Source organism: Mustela nigripes, chromosome 6 (genome assembly GCF_022355385.1).
Source record: "Mustela nigripes isolate SB6536 chromosome 6, MUSNIG.SB6536, whole genome shotgun sequence".
In the NCBI taxonomy this organism is placed as follows: Eukaryota; Metazoa; Chordata; class Mammalia; order Carnivora; family Mustelidae; genus Mustela; species Mustela nigripes.
This window is the reverse complement of record NC_081562.1, coordinates 6,308,517-6,323,843: the sequence shown is the minus strand read 5'-3', so window position 1 is coordinate 6,323,843 and position 15,327 is coordinate 6,308,517. Positions and strand designations below refer to the sequence as shown.

Genomic DNA, 15,327 nt, shown 5'->3' with positions numbered 1-15,327 from the left:
CCTCCTGCGTGATGCCCGTTATGTCTGTGGCACACTCTTAGAAAAACACACGCAAAATACCGAGTGCAGAGTAGGGACCAGACCTGGGCTCGGTCAAGGCTTGCAGGTGGTAAATTAGAACGGCAGGTCAAGGAAGGAGCCTGGTGAGGAAGGTGGTCCAGCGCCTCCTGCTGGTGCCCCCAACACGTGGAGTCTGAATCCCGGTGGGAGGAAGCGCCTCAGGTGGGTAAGTGATGTTCCCTGCCATGGAGAGGGACAGAGAGACACTGCCTTGTCAGCCTAGCTGGGCTGGGGCCACAGCCCACCTCTCCCGGCTGAGCGGTCTGCCAAGAAAACTATTGAGCTACATAAAAATCCATCCTGGAAATCCCAAAGGCATCCTTAGAATGGAGTGCGCCTTTAAATTAGAATGTAAAAAAGAAGAGAAAAGAAAAGAAAAAGGCAGATTTGCCAGTAGCTTGATTTCAGGTTGGTGAGGGTGGGGGGCTGTGACCGTGGCTGTGCGGGGCTAAGGCCCCCGGGGCCCTGGTCCTGCACTCTGGGCTGTGAGGGGGTACCCCAGCCCCGCCGAGGTTCTGTGTGGAAGTGCACGTGTTCCCATGGAAACTCTGCTCCTCAGAATGCTCTGGAAATTGTTGCCGAGGAGGGGCCGCCGCTCCCACACCTATTTTGTGTTTCCTGGGCTTGGTTTTCAGGGATGATTTTCTCCAGCAAGCACTGAGCGGAGCGGGAGCAGGAGGGGGGCTGCTGGCTGAAGCCGGAGGGAAGGGGCCATGTGGGCCACATCTGAGGGGCTGCCCCAGAGAGGCCCTCGGAGGTGCAGGGTGTCGGAAGCAGCTGACCGGTTCCAGGTGCCCGAGGCTGTGTGGACGGTGACCCAGGAGGGCAGGCAGGCCCTGCTGAGAGCCGGGAGGAAATCCCTGTCAGGGCCAGGCAGGCCAGGTCCGACTGCCCCTCCGAGGGGGTACCTTGGGGCAGGGTCGGGGTGGGAAGGAGCGGTGCCCAGGGCCTGGCCCTCCAGGACCGCAGGGGACTTCTACCGGCCTAGGCCTGGGACCCACCACTGGGGATGCTGCCATCCAGCCTTTGGGTCTAAGGCTCCCCTCACCCAGGCCTGACCTGTTCCTCTTCAGATCCTCCTCCCGTGGGGGCGACAGAGCCCGGGGCCTGTTGTTTAGCGAACCCCCTCCACACTGTTCTGCCATCGCTTGTCTTTCCTGGAGGAGAAGCCGGAGAGGAAAACGCACACCCGCTGAGCAGAGAGTTCCCCATCTGTCTTCCCTGGGCCGCTCTGAGAGGTCTTGATTGTCCCGGCAACCGGGGCTCAGGAGGGCGTGGCTGCTGCGAGGGAGAGCTGGGGTTCCAGAAAGCTCGGCAGCCCCCAGCCCCACAGGGCTCCCAAGTTCCGTCCTTCCCTCCTCACCCTGCTCAGAGTCCAGAGTCCACACAGGCGTGCCCTCAAGGAGCTCAGTTCGAAGCCCTCTCCTCCCTACTGTCCCCTGCTCCCCCTGGGGGAATCTGCCACCCCTGTCCCCCACCCCTGCACCAGCAGCTCCTTGCTCCACACTGGGAGTCCGGGGATATCTCTTACCCCCCCCCTCCAGCTTGGCCCTCCTCCCCCTCCTCCTCCCTGCCTTGCTGCCTGCCCCTTGGACACCTCAGCACCCTCCCCGTCTTGCCCCCGGGCCAGACTCAGCCACTATGCTGGCAGTGGCTGTGTGTGCAGAAGGGTGGCAGGTTGGTCCTGAAGGGGCTTAGCATTTCGTTCCCAGTGAGGTGGGAACTGGGGACGGTGGGAACTGCGGAGCGCGAGGAGGGACGTGATCCCATGCAGATTTCTATTTATTTATTTTAAAGATTGATTGATTTGAGAGAGACAGAGCAAGTGCATGGGGGAGGGGCAGAGGGAGACGGAGAGAGAAACTTTAGCAGACTCCACAATGAGCAAGGAGCCCGACACGGGGCTCGATCCCAGGACCCTGAGATCAGGACCTGAGCTGAAACCAAGAGTCAGAGGCTTAACCTCTTAACCAACTGTGCCCCCCAGGCACCTGCATCCCATAGATGTTTTATCTGGATGCCCACCGTTGGGTGGCCCAGTACTGCTCGGGGGCCAGGGTCAGGGCCTGTGCCTCGGGCCCCTCATGGTCACTCTACATGCTTGTGGGCAAGGGCCCCTCAAGGACCTCTGGGGCAGCCTGGGGGTGGGAGGGAGGGTTTTACAAATGACAGAGTAGAAGGCAGTGGCAGGGGACAGGGGCAGGGGAGCAGGGGAGGGAAGGAGCCGAGCCCTGCAGCCTGGGGGACTCCCCACCCCTCAGCCCTGTCCGCCTCCAGCAGGGCTGCTGAGAGGGAGGAACAAGCCCTGGGGGCTACAGAAATGGCTCCGTGCCCCAAGGGGCCCCCCCGTCTGGACAGGGCCTGAGCTCCAGCACCACCAAGCAGCTGTCCACCTGCCGGAGGAGCCCCAGGCACCAAGCCCGGCAGCTAGAGCTAGACGGTGGGAGGAGGGCTCCTCAGAGGCCTGGGCCAGGGGAAGGAGGCAGACCAGAGAGGAGTGGGGTGGGACCCAGGTACGCCAGACGGGAGCTCTGGGGAAGGAGGAGCAGGTGAGACCTGGACAGGGTCACCAAGCACGGAGTGCAGATGGCCAGGCTGATGGGAAACCACCTCCGGGTCCTTGCTGGAGGGATGGAACGCTTCAGGCAGTTCAGCCCCTTTAGCCAGCATCTCCCCATTCCCTGTCCCAAGAATGTCAGATCTCCTTCCTGGCCCTCTGGCTCCAGGCCCCCAGCCGGATGACTTCCACTCAGCCGCCTCCCTGGCCTGTCCCCGAGCTCTGTCCCCGAGCCCAGCCGAGCCTCTGCGCAGCTCCCTTCTTGCCCATCCCCACACGCCCCCGCCCCAGCCCCCTGCCCCACCTTGCACGGCTGCCTTGTGCCTTCGACCCAGCTGGGCAGGGGGCATTTGTGTAATTGGTCCTTTAAGTGTCCCCACTGATGCTCGTGCTCACAGCAGGGACAAGGGTCCCTTGCCCATGGCTGGCCTTAGAGTCTGCGTGCGGGCAGGCTGGCGGTGAGCAAGCCTGTGGATCCTGAGAAATTGCGGAGGGCTTGGGGAGGGGGAGGTCCCAGAGAGCCCATGGTGATGGAGGGAGGGCTGGTGGACAGAGGGAAGAGCCGGGGCAAAGGCCAGATGTGAGATGCTCAGTGGGTATGGCTGGGGCACAGAAAGGGGGGGTAGGGGGCAGACCCAGGCTTGAAGTGCCTCGAATGTGGGGGTGAGGTGATGGGGCACCCCTGGGGCCTTCCTCCTGGTATGGGGCCAATCCTGTGGAACGAGGGGCTGCATGGGGCCCCGGATTTAGGCCCAGACCAATGGGCCAGTGGTTCCCGTTCTAGAGATTTTCATAGACCATGTTAAATTCACTGTCATCCGTAAATCCTTGCGGTTTCTCCTGGGAGAAGAAAGAAAGAAAGAAAGAAAAAAAAAGCAATAGGAAGAGAACAAAGTTGCACTAATTCAGTTTTAGTCAGAAGTCAACAGACAGCTTCCTGCGTGGCTTTGACAGGAAGGGCTGTCCTTGTCCCTCCGGCCACCCCGCCAACCTCCTCTCCCCCCATGCCACCCACACTTGCTCCCTGCTCTCCAGCCCTTCAGGCCTCTTCACAAGCTCTCCCCGTCATCTGGGGGGTTCCCCACCCCCAGCTGCTCCCCCACGGCCTCCTACTCACATTGCAAGTTTGGCTCAGCATCCCTGAGTGGCCCCTCCCCCAGCCCCAGCTTCCCCGCAGCCCACCCCTCACAGGGGGCTGCCAACGTCTCTGTTTGTCAGGTCAACGCCTCTTCCTGCAGACCTGAGGCTCCCAAAGGACAGGGCCACGTCCAACTGTCCCGGCCAGACCCTCAGGGCCCTGCACAGGGCGGACAGTGACTAGGATGGCCGAGACATCCTTGGGGGTCTCAGCCTGGGGAAGCCCTGCTTCCAGTCAGGGCCAAGTTCAGGGCTGAGTATAGAAAGGGCTTTGAGAAGGGACGCCTGGGTGGCTCAGTTGGTTAAGCAGCTGCCTTCGGCTCAGATCATGATCCCAGCGTCCTGGGATCGAGTCCCACATCGGGCTCCTTGCTCTGTGGGGAGCCTGCTTCTCCCTCTGACTCTGCCTTCTACTCTGTCTGCCTGTGCTCGCTCTCGCTTGCTCTCTCTCTGACAAATAAATAAATAAAAATCTTTAAAAAAAAAAAAAAAAAAGAAAGAAAGGGCTTTGAGAAAAGGAGAGTCAACAAACAATGCCAGCCTGGGCCCCCTGAGCTGGGGAAGGCCAAGTACTGGCCCCCTCTCTTCCTGACGCCTCTTCCAAGGTGTCCGTGGGCTCCTATAGCGGCTTGCTAACCCCTTGTACTTTAACGTGTCCAAAACTCTGGCGTAGATTAACCCAGAATTCATTTAAATTCAGGGCAGCTGGTTTTGCAGGAAAATGTTACTCATCCACTTTACAGATGAACAAACTGAGGTTTAAGAGGGAATCATGATCAGGTGCTACGATGTGGCCCCCATCATGATGACTACAGAACCCTGACCAGGCCAACCCAGGCCGGCACCAGCCCAGACCCTAGCTTCCCACTTTAGCCGGTGCCAGCCTGGGGACAGCTAGAAGCCTAGCAATACCCCCTGCCTAGTTGGCCAGTGTAGACACTGCTCACACTGCCCAAGGGCCCACCGGTCCCAGGACGACATTTAACCTTCCTGGCAGATCTTGGGGCAGAGGGCTGAGGCTCCTCGGGTTTGAGGAGGAGGGGTTCAGGCTCAGAGGGAGCCCTAGGAAGGCATGGAGCAGGGCTTCCAACCCTCCAGTCCCCCTAACCACCAGGCCGCCTGCCTAGGGGAGAGGGCTGGGATTCAGCTGCAGGTGGCTCCCTCCTGTGGTCCTGTTTGCCTTACAGACCAGAAGGGGCCCGGCATACCTGCGAGAGGAGGCTCTGGGTGGGCGGCAGCCTGCGGGCCTCATTCTGGAGGCAGGAGTAGACTTCAGTGTCTCTGCACTGCAGGGCCTGCAGGAGAGGGCGAGGGTCAGAGGAACGTGGACTGAAGGGCAGGGACGGTGGCCCAGCAGCCAGGCCTCCTTGTGGATGGCCCCTGCCTGCGGGAGCCCAAGGAACATTCCGAGTCCTCTGGGCTTCGAGTCCTCTGGGCCGGAGCCACCCGCCAGCCACACGCCGCACATTGCACCTGCTGTCCTCTCTCGCCGATACTCCTCCCCCTGTCCCCGCCTGCTCAAAGCGACCCTCTCTGGGCCCCCTGTCGCCTGCCTCATACCATCTTGAGGCTCTATGAGAGTCTTGTGCTCAGCCCAGGTGGGCTATGCTTCTACTGGGGAGCTGAGGCCCACTCCCACAGTCCCTGCCTGTCCTTAGGCCCTCAGGAACGTGGCTGCCAGCAGTCGCAGCCATGACACCGTGGCTGTGGCTCCAATAGGCTGGCCCCCTGGGATCTGTCCTCACTCCGCCGGGGCCAAAGCTCCTTCCCCTGTGAGGGTCCCGGCCACCCCTCCTCCCCTCTAGGACTCCTTTGACACCCCACCTTGGCCTGTGTCCGTGGATGACTTAGGCACCCACTGGGGTCATATACCTCTCCCATCAGGCTGTACCTGGTTCACCTCTGGGTCACTGAATGCACAATTTGCTTGGCGCATGTGGACAATGGCCCCATGTGAGCTATGAGATCCTTGCCCATGCCTGTCTTGGGGCCACACTCACTCTTGGCCCCCCTATGAGTAGCCAGATCAGAGGCCTCAGGATGGTAGAAAGAACCAGGCTTTGAAATCAGACAAGACTAAGTTCAGCTCTCAGCTCCGACACATTCTAGCCCAGGTCAGCCCTGAACCTCTCTCCGTCTCCCTATCTGCAAATGGGAATAATCATATTGATCTTGCAGGTTCAAAGCCTCATTAAAGGGCGCCTGGGTGGCTCAGTGGGTTAAGCCGCTGCCTTCGGCTCAGGTCATGATCTCAGGGTCCTGGGATCGAGTCCCGCATCGGGCTCTCTGCTCAGCAGGGAGCCTGCTTCCTCCTCTCTCTCTGCCTGCCTCTCTGCCTACTTGTGATCTCTGTCTGTCAAATAAATAAATAAAATCTTTAAAAAAAAAAAAAAAAAAGCCTCATTAAATAAGGTATGGTACGTGAAGGACCCAGCACAGGGCTTCGTAAATAGTAGGCACTTAATAATTGCTGAATGATCATCAGTTAGTTGAATGATCATCAAGGAGGGGGGCCTGATGCCTCCCTCCCCTCTCTGCGGCCCCAGCTTGGACCCTCCTTCAGACTCCGTCGGGCACCTGGGTCCCGGGCGACAAGCAAATGCTGCTCCTTGGAGTTGTCAGAGCAGAGCCACCAGCAGCCTAAGCGAGAGGCAGGAACCTTCCCTTCCTTCCCGCGTGTGCGTGTCACATGGATGCCGGCTGGTTGCCAAGGAGGTGGTTTCCCTGGCAACAGGCAAGCAGGGGTTGCCGAGGCAGGCTGGAGAGACAGGTGGTGCTCTGAGGCAACGGGAGGGGGTGGGGAGGGGCGGAGGGAGGCGCGGAGAGGTAGCAGTGCGTGAAAACCCGCTGGGGAGACCCTCACTTCAAGGGCATCGCACACAGAGATGGCTCGGCAGCCCTGGGGATCAGTTCAAGGGGCCCTGAGTCGGAAAGAGGGTGGGTCTTGGAAGAGGGGCTTCTGACCTCCCTCCAGGCAGGGAAGCGGGCAGGACTGCCCGAAGGAGAAGCCCCATCCTCGGTAGAAGGCCATGTCCAGGGCCTGCTCCGGCCTATGGGGTCTTGATGCCTGCCCAGAGCGCCAGCCGCGGCCAGCAAGCCTGGCACACAGACCAGGCATCTGTTACTAGGCAGCCCTGCGCCCCCACCCCTGCCCGCCTGGACCCGGAGCTCCACTGAGCTGGCATCCCTCCTAGCTGGACGTGTCTGTTCATGTGTCTGGTCAGTGAAGGCAAGGGTCACCTTGCTGACCCCTCGGTGGGGGAGCCATTCTGGGGCCCCACAGGTGGTTCCCTTCTGCCTGGTGTCTGGCTCGCACAGGCTGCCTGTCCCACGTTAGCCCAGAGAGGCTCCAAGCTGTCCCAGGTCACACAGCGTCTTGGAGGTGGGGCCGGGATTGGGACTTGGGCCTCCCGCCCCAGCTCTGCATGCTCCCACTGGGCCAAGCCGTGACTAGGGGCTCTCTGAGCCCCAGGGACCCCACGGGCCTTTGACCCACACTGGAGGTTGGCCAGGCTAAGGGCGGGAGCAGCTGTGGGGCCAAGAGCAGGGGGGCTGCAGGGGCTGCAGGCCAATTAGCAGCTGCGGAGTGAAGCCTTGGACAAGGCCTGACCTACAGGGCTGTGACTGCATTCAGGGTGTGACCCACATCTCTGGGCTGTGATGTGCCGCTGCCTTGTCAATAGGACACCCTCTGAGGCCCTGTGCTGGACCCTCCTAGCCTTCCCTGGTGGTGATGGGAACTGCCTCCCTCAGGGTGTGCTTGCTGACAGAGGACTGCCCAGGGCTCTGAGTGGGCTGTGGGGGGCTGTGTTGTACCAGGCTGGGCTGGGCTGGGCTAGTCTGTGCTGTGCTGTGTTGTGCTGGGCTAGTCTGTGCTGTGCTGGGCTCTGCTGGGCTGGGGCTGGGCTGGGGCTGGGCTGGGCTGGGCTGGGCTGTGTTGAACTAGGGCGATTTGCCTGGGACCCAGGCCCTCCAAGACTGTTGGCTCCTGCTGCTCCGTGGGCGATAGCGCTGACCCAAACGGTTGTCAGCCCTGGCAGATGTGTGAAGTCAGCGGCAAAGCCTCCCTCTAGCCCCGCTGAAGTCAAAGCCAAAGTCAGCTGCCGCGGGCCGCCACTCTGAGGGTTCTAGACCTTGGTGTCCCTGTGAGACCTGCCCCTGCCCCGACCGAGGAAACACAAGAGCTGCACTCTCCTGGGCTCCTGCACAGAGACTTGTACAAGGCACTGCGGGGGCCGATGGGTGCGATCCGGGGGAGCTGTTCAGAAAGGAGCGGCCCTCGGGGCAGAAGAAGGGTAGTGTCCTGGCACGTCTTGAAGGGAGCGGCCTGGACTGGGGAGGGACTGGAGTCTGGGGAAGCCGGGCCAGGGTAGCCATCCCTGCTCGGGCCAGGGCAGAAGGCTGGCAGCAGGGAGCTCCTGGAGGCTGCCCGGTGGGAAGAGACGGCATCGGTGTAGGTCAGCGGGGCCCGCCGGCGGCAGCGAGCAGGAACGGAGCAGCAGGATGGCCAAGGCTGGAGCAGAGCTGAGGGGAGGAGTCCAAGTGCCCCTGAGGGAGAGCGACACCACCAAGCGGACGTCCCACGGGTGTCCCACGGTGCCTACTCTGCGCCCAGCACGGAGCCCCTGCGGAAACCCTGGCATCTGGAAGGGAGGAAGGGCCCTCCACTGCCGCCCATGGCCCCGAATGCTGAACACCTACTCTGTGTGGGACAAACGCAATCACAGAAGTAAGAGGGGGACGTAAGGGCTGTGGAGGACAGGAGAAGGAAGACAGGGTGGTTCGGGTCCTCTTTTAAGATATTATTTATTTGTTAGAGAGAACACAAGCAGGCAGAGTGGCAGGCAGAGGCAGAGAGAGAAGCAGGCTCCCTGCTGGACAAAGAGCCCGATGTGGGGCTCGATCCTAGGACCCTGGGATCATGACCTGAGCTGAAGGCCGTGGCTTAACCTGCTGAGCCACCCAGGTGTCCCGAAGCTCGCCCTTTTGAAGGGGAGCTCAGGAAAGACCTCCCTGCGAAGGCGCCGTTGGAGCAGAGCATCGAGGAGTGAGGGGCAGCCCCACCGACCGCTGTGGACAGGCTGGTCCCGAGCAAAGGGGGCGGCCGGCACCAAGGCCCCACGGTGAGGACATGCCTGGTGCTCCGGGAACAGTGAGGAAGCCAGGGTGACGGGCGCCAGCAGATAACGGGGGGAATGGAGGTGGGGTGAGGGTACCCCGGGGAGTTCTGTTGGGGATCTGATGTGGACTCTGAGTGAGGCGGGGACCTTCAGAGGCCTGAGCTGTTGTGAGAATGCACTTCCCAGAGCTCCAGCGGCAGGAACCAGGACGGACCAGAGGTCCCAGCTGCCGGGCTCTGGAACCCATCATCATGGGTGGCTGGAGGCCAGAAGCCCTGTGCACAGTGGGCATGGCAGCACGGCCCCCTGCCCCAGGGAACAGAAGACGACTGCCGTGGGCACTCCCCAGCCTTGCTGAGCCTTTCCTACACAGTGTGGCCTCGGGGCCTCCCTGCGACCGTCCTGCCCACTTTCCTCGCTCAGGACCAGCTCTGTTTTGGTCCGACAGCTCACCCAGCCTTCCCTGTTTCCTCTCCTGAGTGGTTTCCCTTATTAGACCATGTCAGGCTCGCCCTAGCTTGGTGGCTGCTTCTCGGAGGACCAGGACTCAGCAAGTGCTCTGAGCAGACTGAACATAGTCTTGTTTGAGCAAGAAGTCACTCTGGCTGCTGCCCAAAGGCAAGGGTAATAATAAGCCAGCGAAAGGGTGGCAGGGTGACGCAGTCAGTTAAGCATCCGACTCGGTTTCGGCTCAGGTCCGGATCGCAGGATTGTGAGATCAAGCCCCTCATCGGGCTCCATGTTCAGGACAGAGTCTGCTGAAGTTTCTCTCTCTCTCTGCCCCTCCCCACACTTGCTCTCTCGCTCTCTGTCTCTCAACTAAGTAAATAAATCTTTAAAAAAAAAATAGGCCAGGGGTGCCTGGGTGGCTCAGTGGGTTAAAGCCTCTGCCTTTGGCTCAGGTCATGATCCCTGGGTCCTGGGATTGAGCCCCACATGGGACTCTCTACTCAGCGAGGAGCCTGCTTCCTTCTCTTTCTCTGCCTGCCTCTCTGCCTACTTGTGATCTCTGTCTGTCAAATAAATAAGTAAAATCTTACAAAAAAAAAAAAAAAATAGGCCAGGGGTGCCTGGGTAGCTCAGTCAATTAAGCGACCGCTTTCAGCTCAGGTCATGATCTTAGAGTCCTGGGATCGAGCCCCATGTTGGGCTCCCTGCTCAGTGGGGAGTCTGCTTCTCCCTCTGCCCCTGCTCATGCTCTTTCTGTCTCTCAAATAAATAAATAAAATCTTTAAAAAAAAAAAAAAAGGCCAGTTGATCAGAAATAAATTGTAGGACTCCAGACAAGAAACGGCTGGGGCTGGGGTGGCTCTCACCAGTGTTAGTGCTGGAAGGGTGGGGAGGGGTGGGAAGGGGTATGTTTGGAAAAAAAAAAAAAAAGATGTGCCAGCAGATCAGATGTGAGTAGTGATAGAGGGAAGGAAAGGACCACTTCAGACTCTCAGCCTGAGCAACTAGAAGGATGGAGCAGTCAGTCCCTTGCAATGGGGACTATGAGTAGAGGCCCCTCGGTGGGTAAAGAATTGGAGGCAGGTCTGAGAGTGAAGCCAGTGGCTCGAATGGAATGACTCGGGTGTTCAGAGGACGTATCTGGCTGGAGACACAAATGTGTCAAATAGGTGTCAAAATATTGACGGTCTCAAACCTTGAGGTTGAATGAGATCCCCAGGGAAGGGACGGAGGTCAAAGAGGAAGGGTCCCAGGACTGGACTCCAGTGTTTAGAGGTCAGAGTTCCACTGGTTCCTAGAACCAGTTGAAGGAAGCTAAGAAGGCTTGATGGTGAATCGGGCGCAGGGGCATCAGGAGGGTGTGGAATGTTCCAGAAACAAGTAAAGAAAGTGCATCAAGGAGGAAAGAGAGGTTGATAGTGTCAGATGCTGCTGATCCATCAAAGACGATGAGGTCCAGGAAATGACCATTGGATTTAACAATGTGGAGGTCGAAGGTCACCTTGAGAGAGCAGATTTTGATGAATATGTGGACGGAAAGCCCAACTGAATGGGTCATAAAGGAGAGAGAAAAGCTGAAGACAGCGAGTTATGACAGTTCTCTTATGAGTCGTGGAGAAAAGTCAGGGTCACTGGAGAGAGATGTGGGCTCGAGAAATACAGGATGGAAGAAATTGTAGCATGTTTGCAAGTTTGAATGCAATATTCTGTTGTTAAGCCCTACTTTACAGATTATGGAGCCAAGACTCAGAAAATTTAAGTAACAGAATCTGTGAGCAACAGAACGAGGCTTTGAATCCCAGTCTGTTTGACCCACTACAAATCCATGCTCCTTAATAGATAACGTTTTAAAAACAAATTAGAATGACACAACTTTTTTTTCACGTCACAGTATGTCATGAGCATTTTCCCATACAAATAAAAAGTAAAATCTGACACAACTAAAAGGAGAAATAAACAAATCTGTAATCATATGGACAGACTTAACTCAATTCTCTTAATACCTGATAGACCAAAAAAAATCAGTAAGGGAATGAAATATTTTAAACAACATGATCAACAAACTTGACCTAATTGACTGCCACCTGGTAGCTCAGTCAGTTAAGCATCTGCCTTTGGCTCAGGTTGTGATCTCAGCATCCTGGGTCCTGGGGTCGAGGCACGGATCAGGCTCCCTGCTCAGTGGAGTCTGCTTCCCCCTCTTCCTCTGCCCTCTTCCCTCTGCTCATGCTCTCTCCTTCTCTCTCTCAAATCAATATATAAAATCTTAAAACAAAAAAAAAAAACAAAAAAAACAAAACCTTGACCTAACTGATATACATAAAACATTTAGTCAACCATGCCCAGTGCAAGCTTTTTGCAAGTGTGCACGAAATACACACTGAGCCACAAAGCAAGTTTCAAAACTTCAAAGGGTTAAAATCATACTGAATATATTTTCTGATCACAGTGGAATTAGCAAGAAATAAAAAGCAGAACAATGACTAAAAGTAATTAAACATTTGAAAATGAAGCAAAACACTTTTAAACAACCCACGGGGCAAGGAGGAACTCTCAACAGAAAATTTAAACTGAAAGTTGGTGAAAAGAGGATGTATCAGAACTTGTGGGATGCAGCTAAAGCTATAGTTAAAGGGCAGTTCATAGCCTTTGATGCACAGATTCAAAAAGAAGAAAGATAGAAAAATCAATGATCCAAGGATCCATCCAAAGAAAGTAGAGGTAGAAGGTACAAAAGCCCTTTTCTGGAGGCTAGGAACAAGACAAGGATGCTGTCACCCATTCATCGTCAGACTGGACGTCTGAGGCAGTGAGAGAAAGGAAGAGAAAAATAAAAGCATGGATTGGAAAAGAAGAAATGAGACTTCCCTTATTCATGGATGACATGAATAGACTGGGTTCATAGAAAATCCAAAGGGATTTACAGAGACCTATTAGGATTAATGAATGAATTCAACAAGGTCACTCCATTATAAAGTCAATATTAAAAAACCAGTCATATGCCTACATACCAGCAATAGACAACCAGAAAATAAACTGGAACTGGGGATGACGTTCCAAGCAGGAGTGAGTCTCTTCCATTAAAATATGCTCTTGTAGGGGCGCCTGGGTGGCTCAGTCGTTAGGCATCTGCCTTTGGCTCGGGTCATGATCCCAGCGTCCTGGGATTGAGCCCTACATCAGGCTCCCTGCTCAGTGGGAAGCTTGCTTCTCCTTCTCTACTCCCCCAGCCCGTGTTCCCTCTCTCACTAGCTCTCTCTGTCAAATAAATAAAATCTTTAAAAAAATATATGCTCTTGGGCGCCTGGGTGGCTCAGTGAGTTGGGCCGCTGCCTTCGGCTCAGGTCGTGATCTCAGGGTCCTGGGATTGAGTCCCGCAACGGGCTCTCTGCTCAGCGGGGAGCCTGCTTCCTCCTCTCTCTCTGCCTGCCTCTCTGTCTACTTGTGATCTCTCTCTCTGTCAAATAAATAAATAAATAAATCTTTAAAAAATATATATATATGCTCTTGTAGGGGCACCTGGGTGGCTCAGTGGGTTAAGCCTCTGCCTTCAGCTCAGGTCATGATCTCAAGGTCCTGGGATTGAGCCCTGCTCAGCATCGATCGGGCTCTCTGCTCGGCAGGGAGCCTGCTTCCTCCTCCCCCTCTGCCTGCCTCTCAGCCTACTTGTGATCTCTCTCTCTCTCCATCAAATAAATAAATAAAATCTTTTTTAAAAAGTGCTCTTGTAGAAGGGTAGTTATTCATGTAGAAAGATGCTCATGAGATATTGTAACATGAACAAAAATAGCTGTACTACTCCAAAAAGAAAAAAAAAGTGCGTGTGAGTGTGTGTATGGGTCTTTTTGTGCATATTTATAGAAAAAAGACTGGAAGGTATAGAAGTCAATGTTACTAGTATTTATCCTGGAAGAAGATAGGCTTAGGATGATGGTTATTTTCTTTATATATATGCGTATGTATATGTATATATATAATATGTGATATAGATAGATCAATCTATCTATATACCTATAGATCTACAGATATATCTGTCTATATCACATATTATATATATGTGTGTGTATATATATATATATAGAGAGAGAGATCTCACGTGTGTGCCCGTGTGTGTTTGTGGAGAGAGAGAGAGAGAAATGTTTTTATTCAACAGCTGATACCAGAAGTCCTCACAAGAAAAATACCATGAGTTGCTGGGAGAGGAGAGGGAATGTGGAGAAGTCTGAGGCCACGTGGGAAGCAGTGGCTGGTGGAAATTCCCAGGGGCGGAGGGGAAGGCTGTCTGCGGGCTGGCCGCGTTGTATTCTGTTTGGAGTTGTTGGTGTTGTAGCGACAGTCCCTTTGCCTCCTCCCCATCAGTCCCCACCCTCAGTAAACACCCCTACCCTGCATGCCCGGTGTGTGGACTCAAGTTTCATGTATGTCCGGGTGGTGGGGACAGGAACCGTGATAGCACAGACAGGCAGAACCCTCATGCAGGGGGAGCCCTCGAACGCGCCCCCTGGGGAACCCGCACATCCCCAGCAAGACTTGGCACCTGCCAGGGGAGGAGCCCAGTTCCTAACCTGTTGATTCTAGATCTCACGGAGTTAAGACCCCAGCTGACACGGGGTGGCATTCATTCTTCATCTTCTCTACAGTGAGCGCATGCTCCTTGCGGAACTAAAATAGAACTGGAAAGAATGTTTGTCCCCTTGCAGCTGCTGGGCCGAGAGGGCCGAGTCCCGCGGGGCGGGCTCACACCCAGCGCACTGGACTGAGCCTCCCCCAGGTAAACACCGAGACAGGTGCAGCGACAGGAAATGCTCGTGACCTGGCATCCTGGCCCGTGTCTCTGCTTGAGTTTAAGGATAGAAAACAAGGGATGCCTGGGTGGCTCAGTTGGTTAAGCAGCTGCCTTCGGCTCAGGTCATGATCCCAGCGTCCTGGAATCGAGTCCCGCATCGGGATCCTTGCTCGGCAGGGAGCCTGCTTCTCCCTCTGCCTCTGCCTGCCATTCTGTCTGCCTGTGCTCGCTCTCTCTCTGACCAAAAAAAAAAAAAAAAAAGATAGAAAACAAGGTCTGCGTGTGGGGGGAGGGAAGTGTGAAGAATTGAGAAGCATCAAGTGTGTTAGGGCTCATGATGGTGCCTGACCTTTTCCTCTTTCTGTGATGTTTTGTTGTTGCTGTGATGTTGCTTGTGTAATCCAAACAGGAAGGGGCTGGTGAGCAGCTCAACATCATTAGGTCGGATGGAGAAACTTCCCTCATCCCCCGCCGCCCCCTGTTCCAGAAGTGGAGGGGCGAGCCAGGGAAGGGGGCCCAGGGGCACCTGCGTGCCTGCGGGGGGCCAGGGGCCACACACGTGTTCATCTTCGGAGAAATTCCGCCAGGCGGGAATGCTGGTCCCCAGTTTACAGACAAGAAACCGGAGGCTGGGACCTGACCCAGCAGGGAGCCCAGCCCTGAGACTCACCGTGTAGACGGACTCGTCCAGAGGCTGCTGCTGGCCGCGGGCGCCCGGGGCCGAGCCCTTCTGGGCGGGCTTCTTCCGAGGAGTCAGCCTCCGTTTCTGTGAGGACAGGAGTCCGGGCGGTCAGAGCCGGGGATGGGCGGCTCCCACCCCACAGACGCCCCAGGGCAGAGAATGGCCGGTTGCTAGGGGGCCACTCAGCACTGCCTCCCCACCCTCCCCAAGGATGGGCAGCAAATGCCTCTGGGACCCACGACATGCTACTCCTCTGTCTGCACAGACTGGACGTGGGATTGCCCGTGCTGGGTCACAGTCACGGTGACACGGGGCCAGGGTGACAGGGTCCCCGGCAGCAGAGCTGACCATTAAGGGTGGTCCTGAGAGAGTGCCAGCCAGACCGGATGTCCAGTCCCCCGCTGCCCCTTCCCCTTTCTGGGCCTCACTTTCTTCAGCCAGAACCTTCCTTCGTGAGGTTGTCGCAAGGATTCAGGGGGGATGAGGGGTAAGTGCTTGGCACTCAGGTGGCATGAGGTGGCCCTTGCCCGACCGA

The 15,327-nt window shown here is 56.4% G+C and overlaps 1 protein-coding gene across 3 annotated transcripts in view; it reads right to left on the bottom strand.

The window, feature by feature from the left end:
• Positions 1 to 466: 466 nt before the first annotated feature.
• Positions 467 to 15,327, bottom strand: part of NFAM1 (NFAT activating protein with ITAM motif 1) — a 37,049-nt gene continuing 22,188 nt past the window's right edge. The window contains exons 4-7 of one of the 3 annotated variants that reach the window (XM_059401872.1): positions 14,781 to 14,876; positions 4,963 to 5,049; positions 1,120 to 1,217; positions 467 to 899 (exon numbers count right to left, since the gene is read on the bottom strand). In XM_059401872.1, coding sequence (XP_059257855.1) covers positions 692 to 899; positions 1,120 to 1,217; positions 4,963 to 5,049; positions 14,781 to 14,876 — 489 coding nt within the window. In that variant the 3' untranslated portion in view covers positions 467 to 691. Of the gene's footprint in view, positions 900 to 1,119; positions 1,218 to 1,831; positions 3,458 to 4,962; positions 5,050 to 14,780; positions 14,877 to 15,327 lie in introns of those variants that run through there. The other 2 variants (XM_059401873.1, XM_059401874.1) reach the window with 2 other exon arrangements.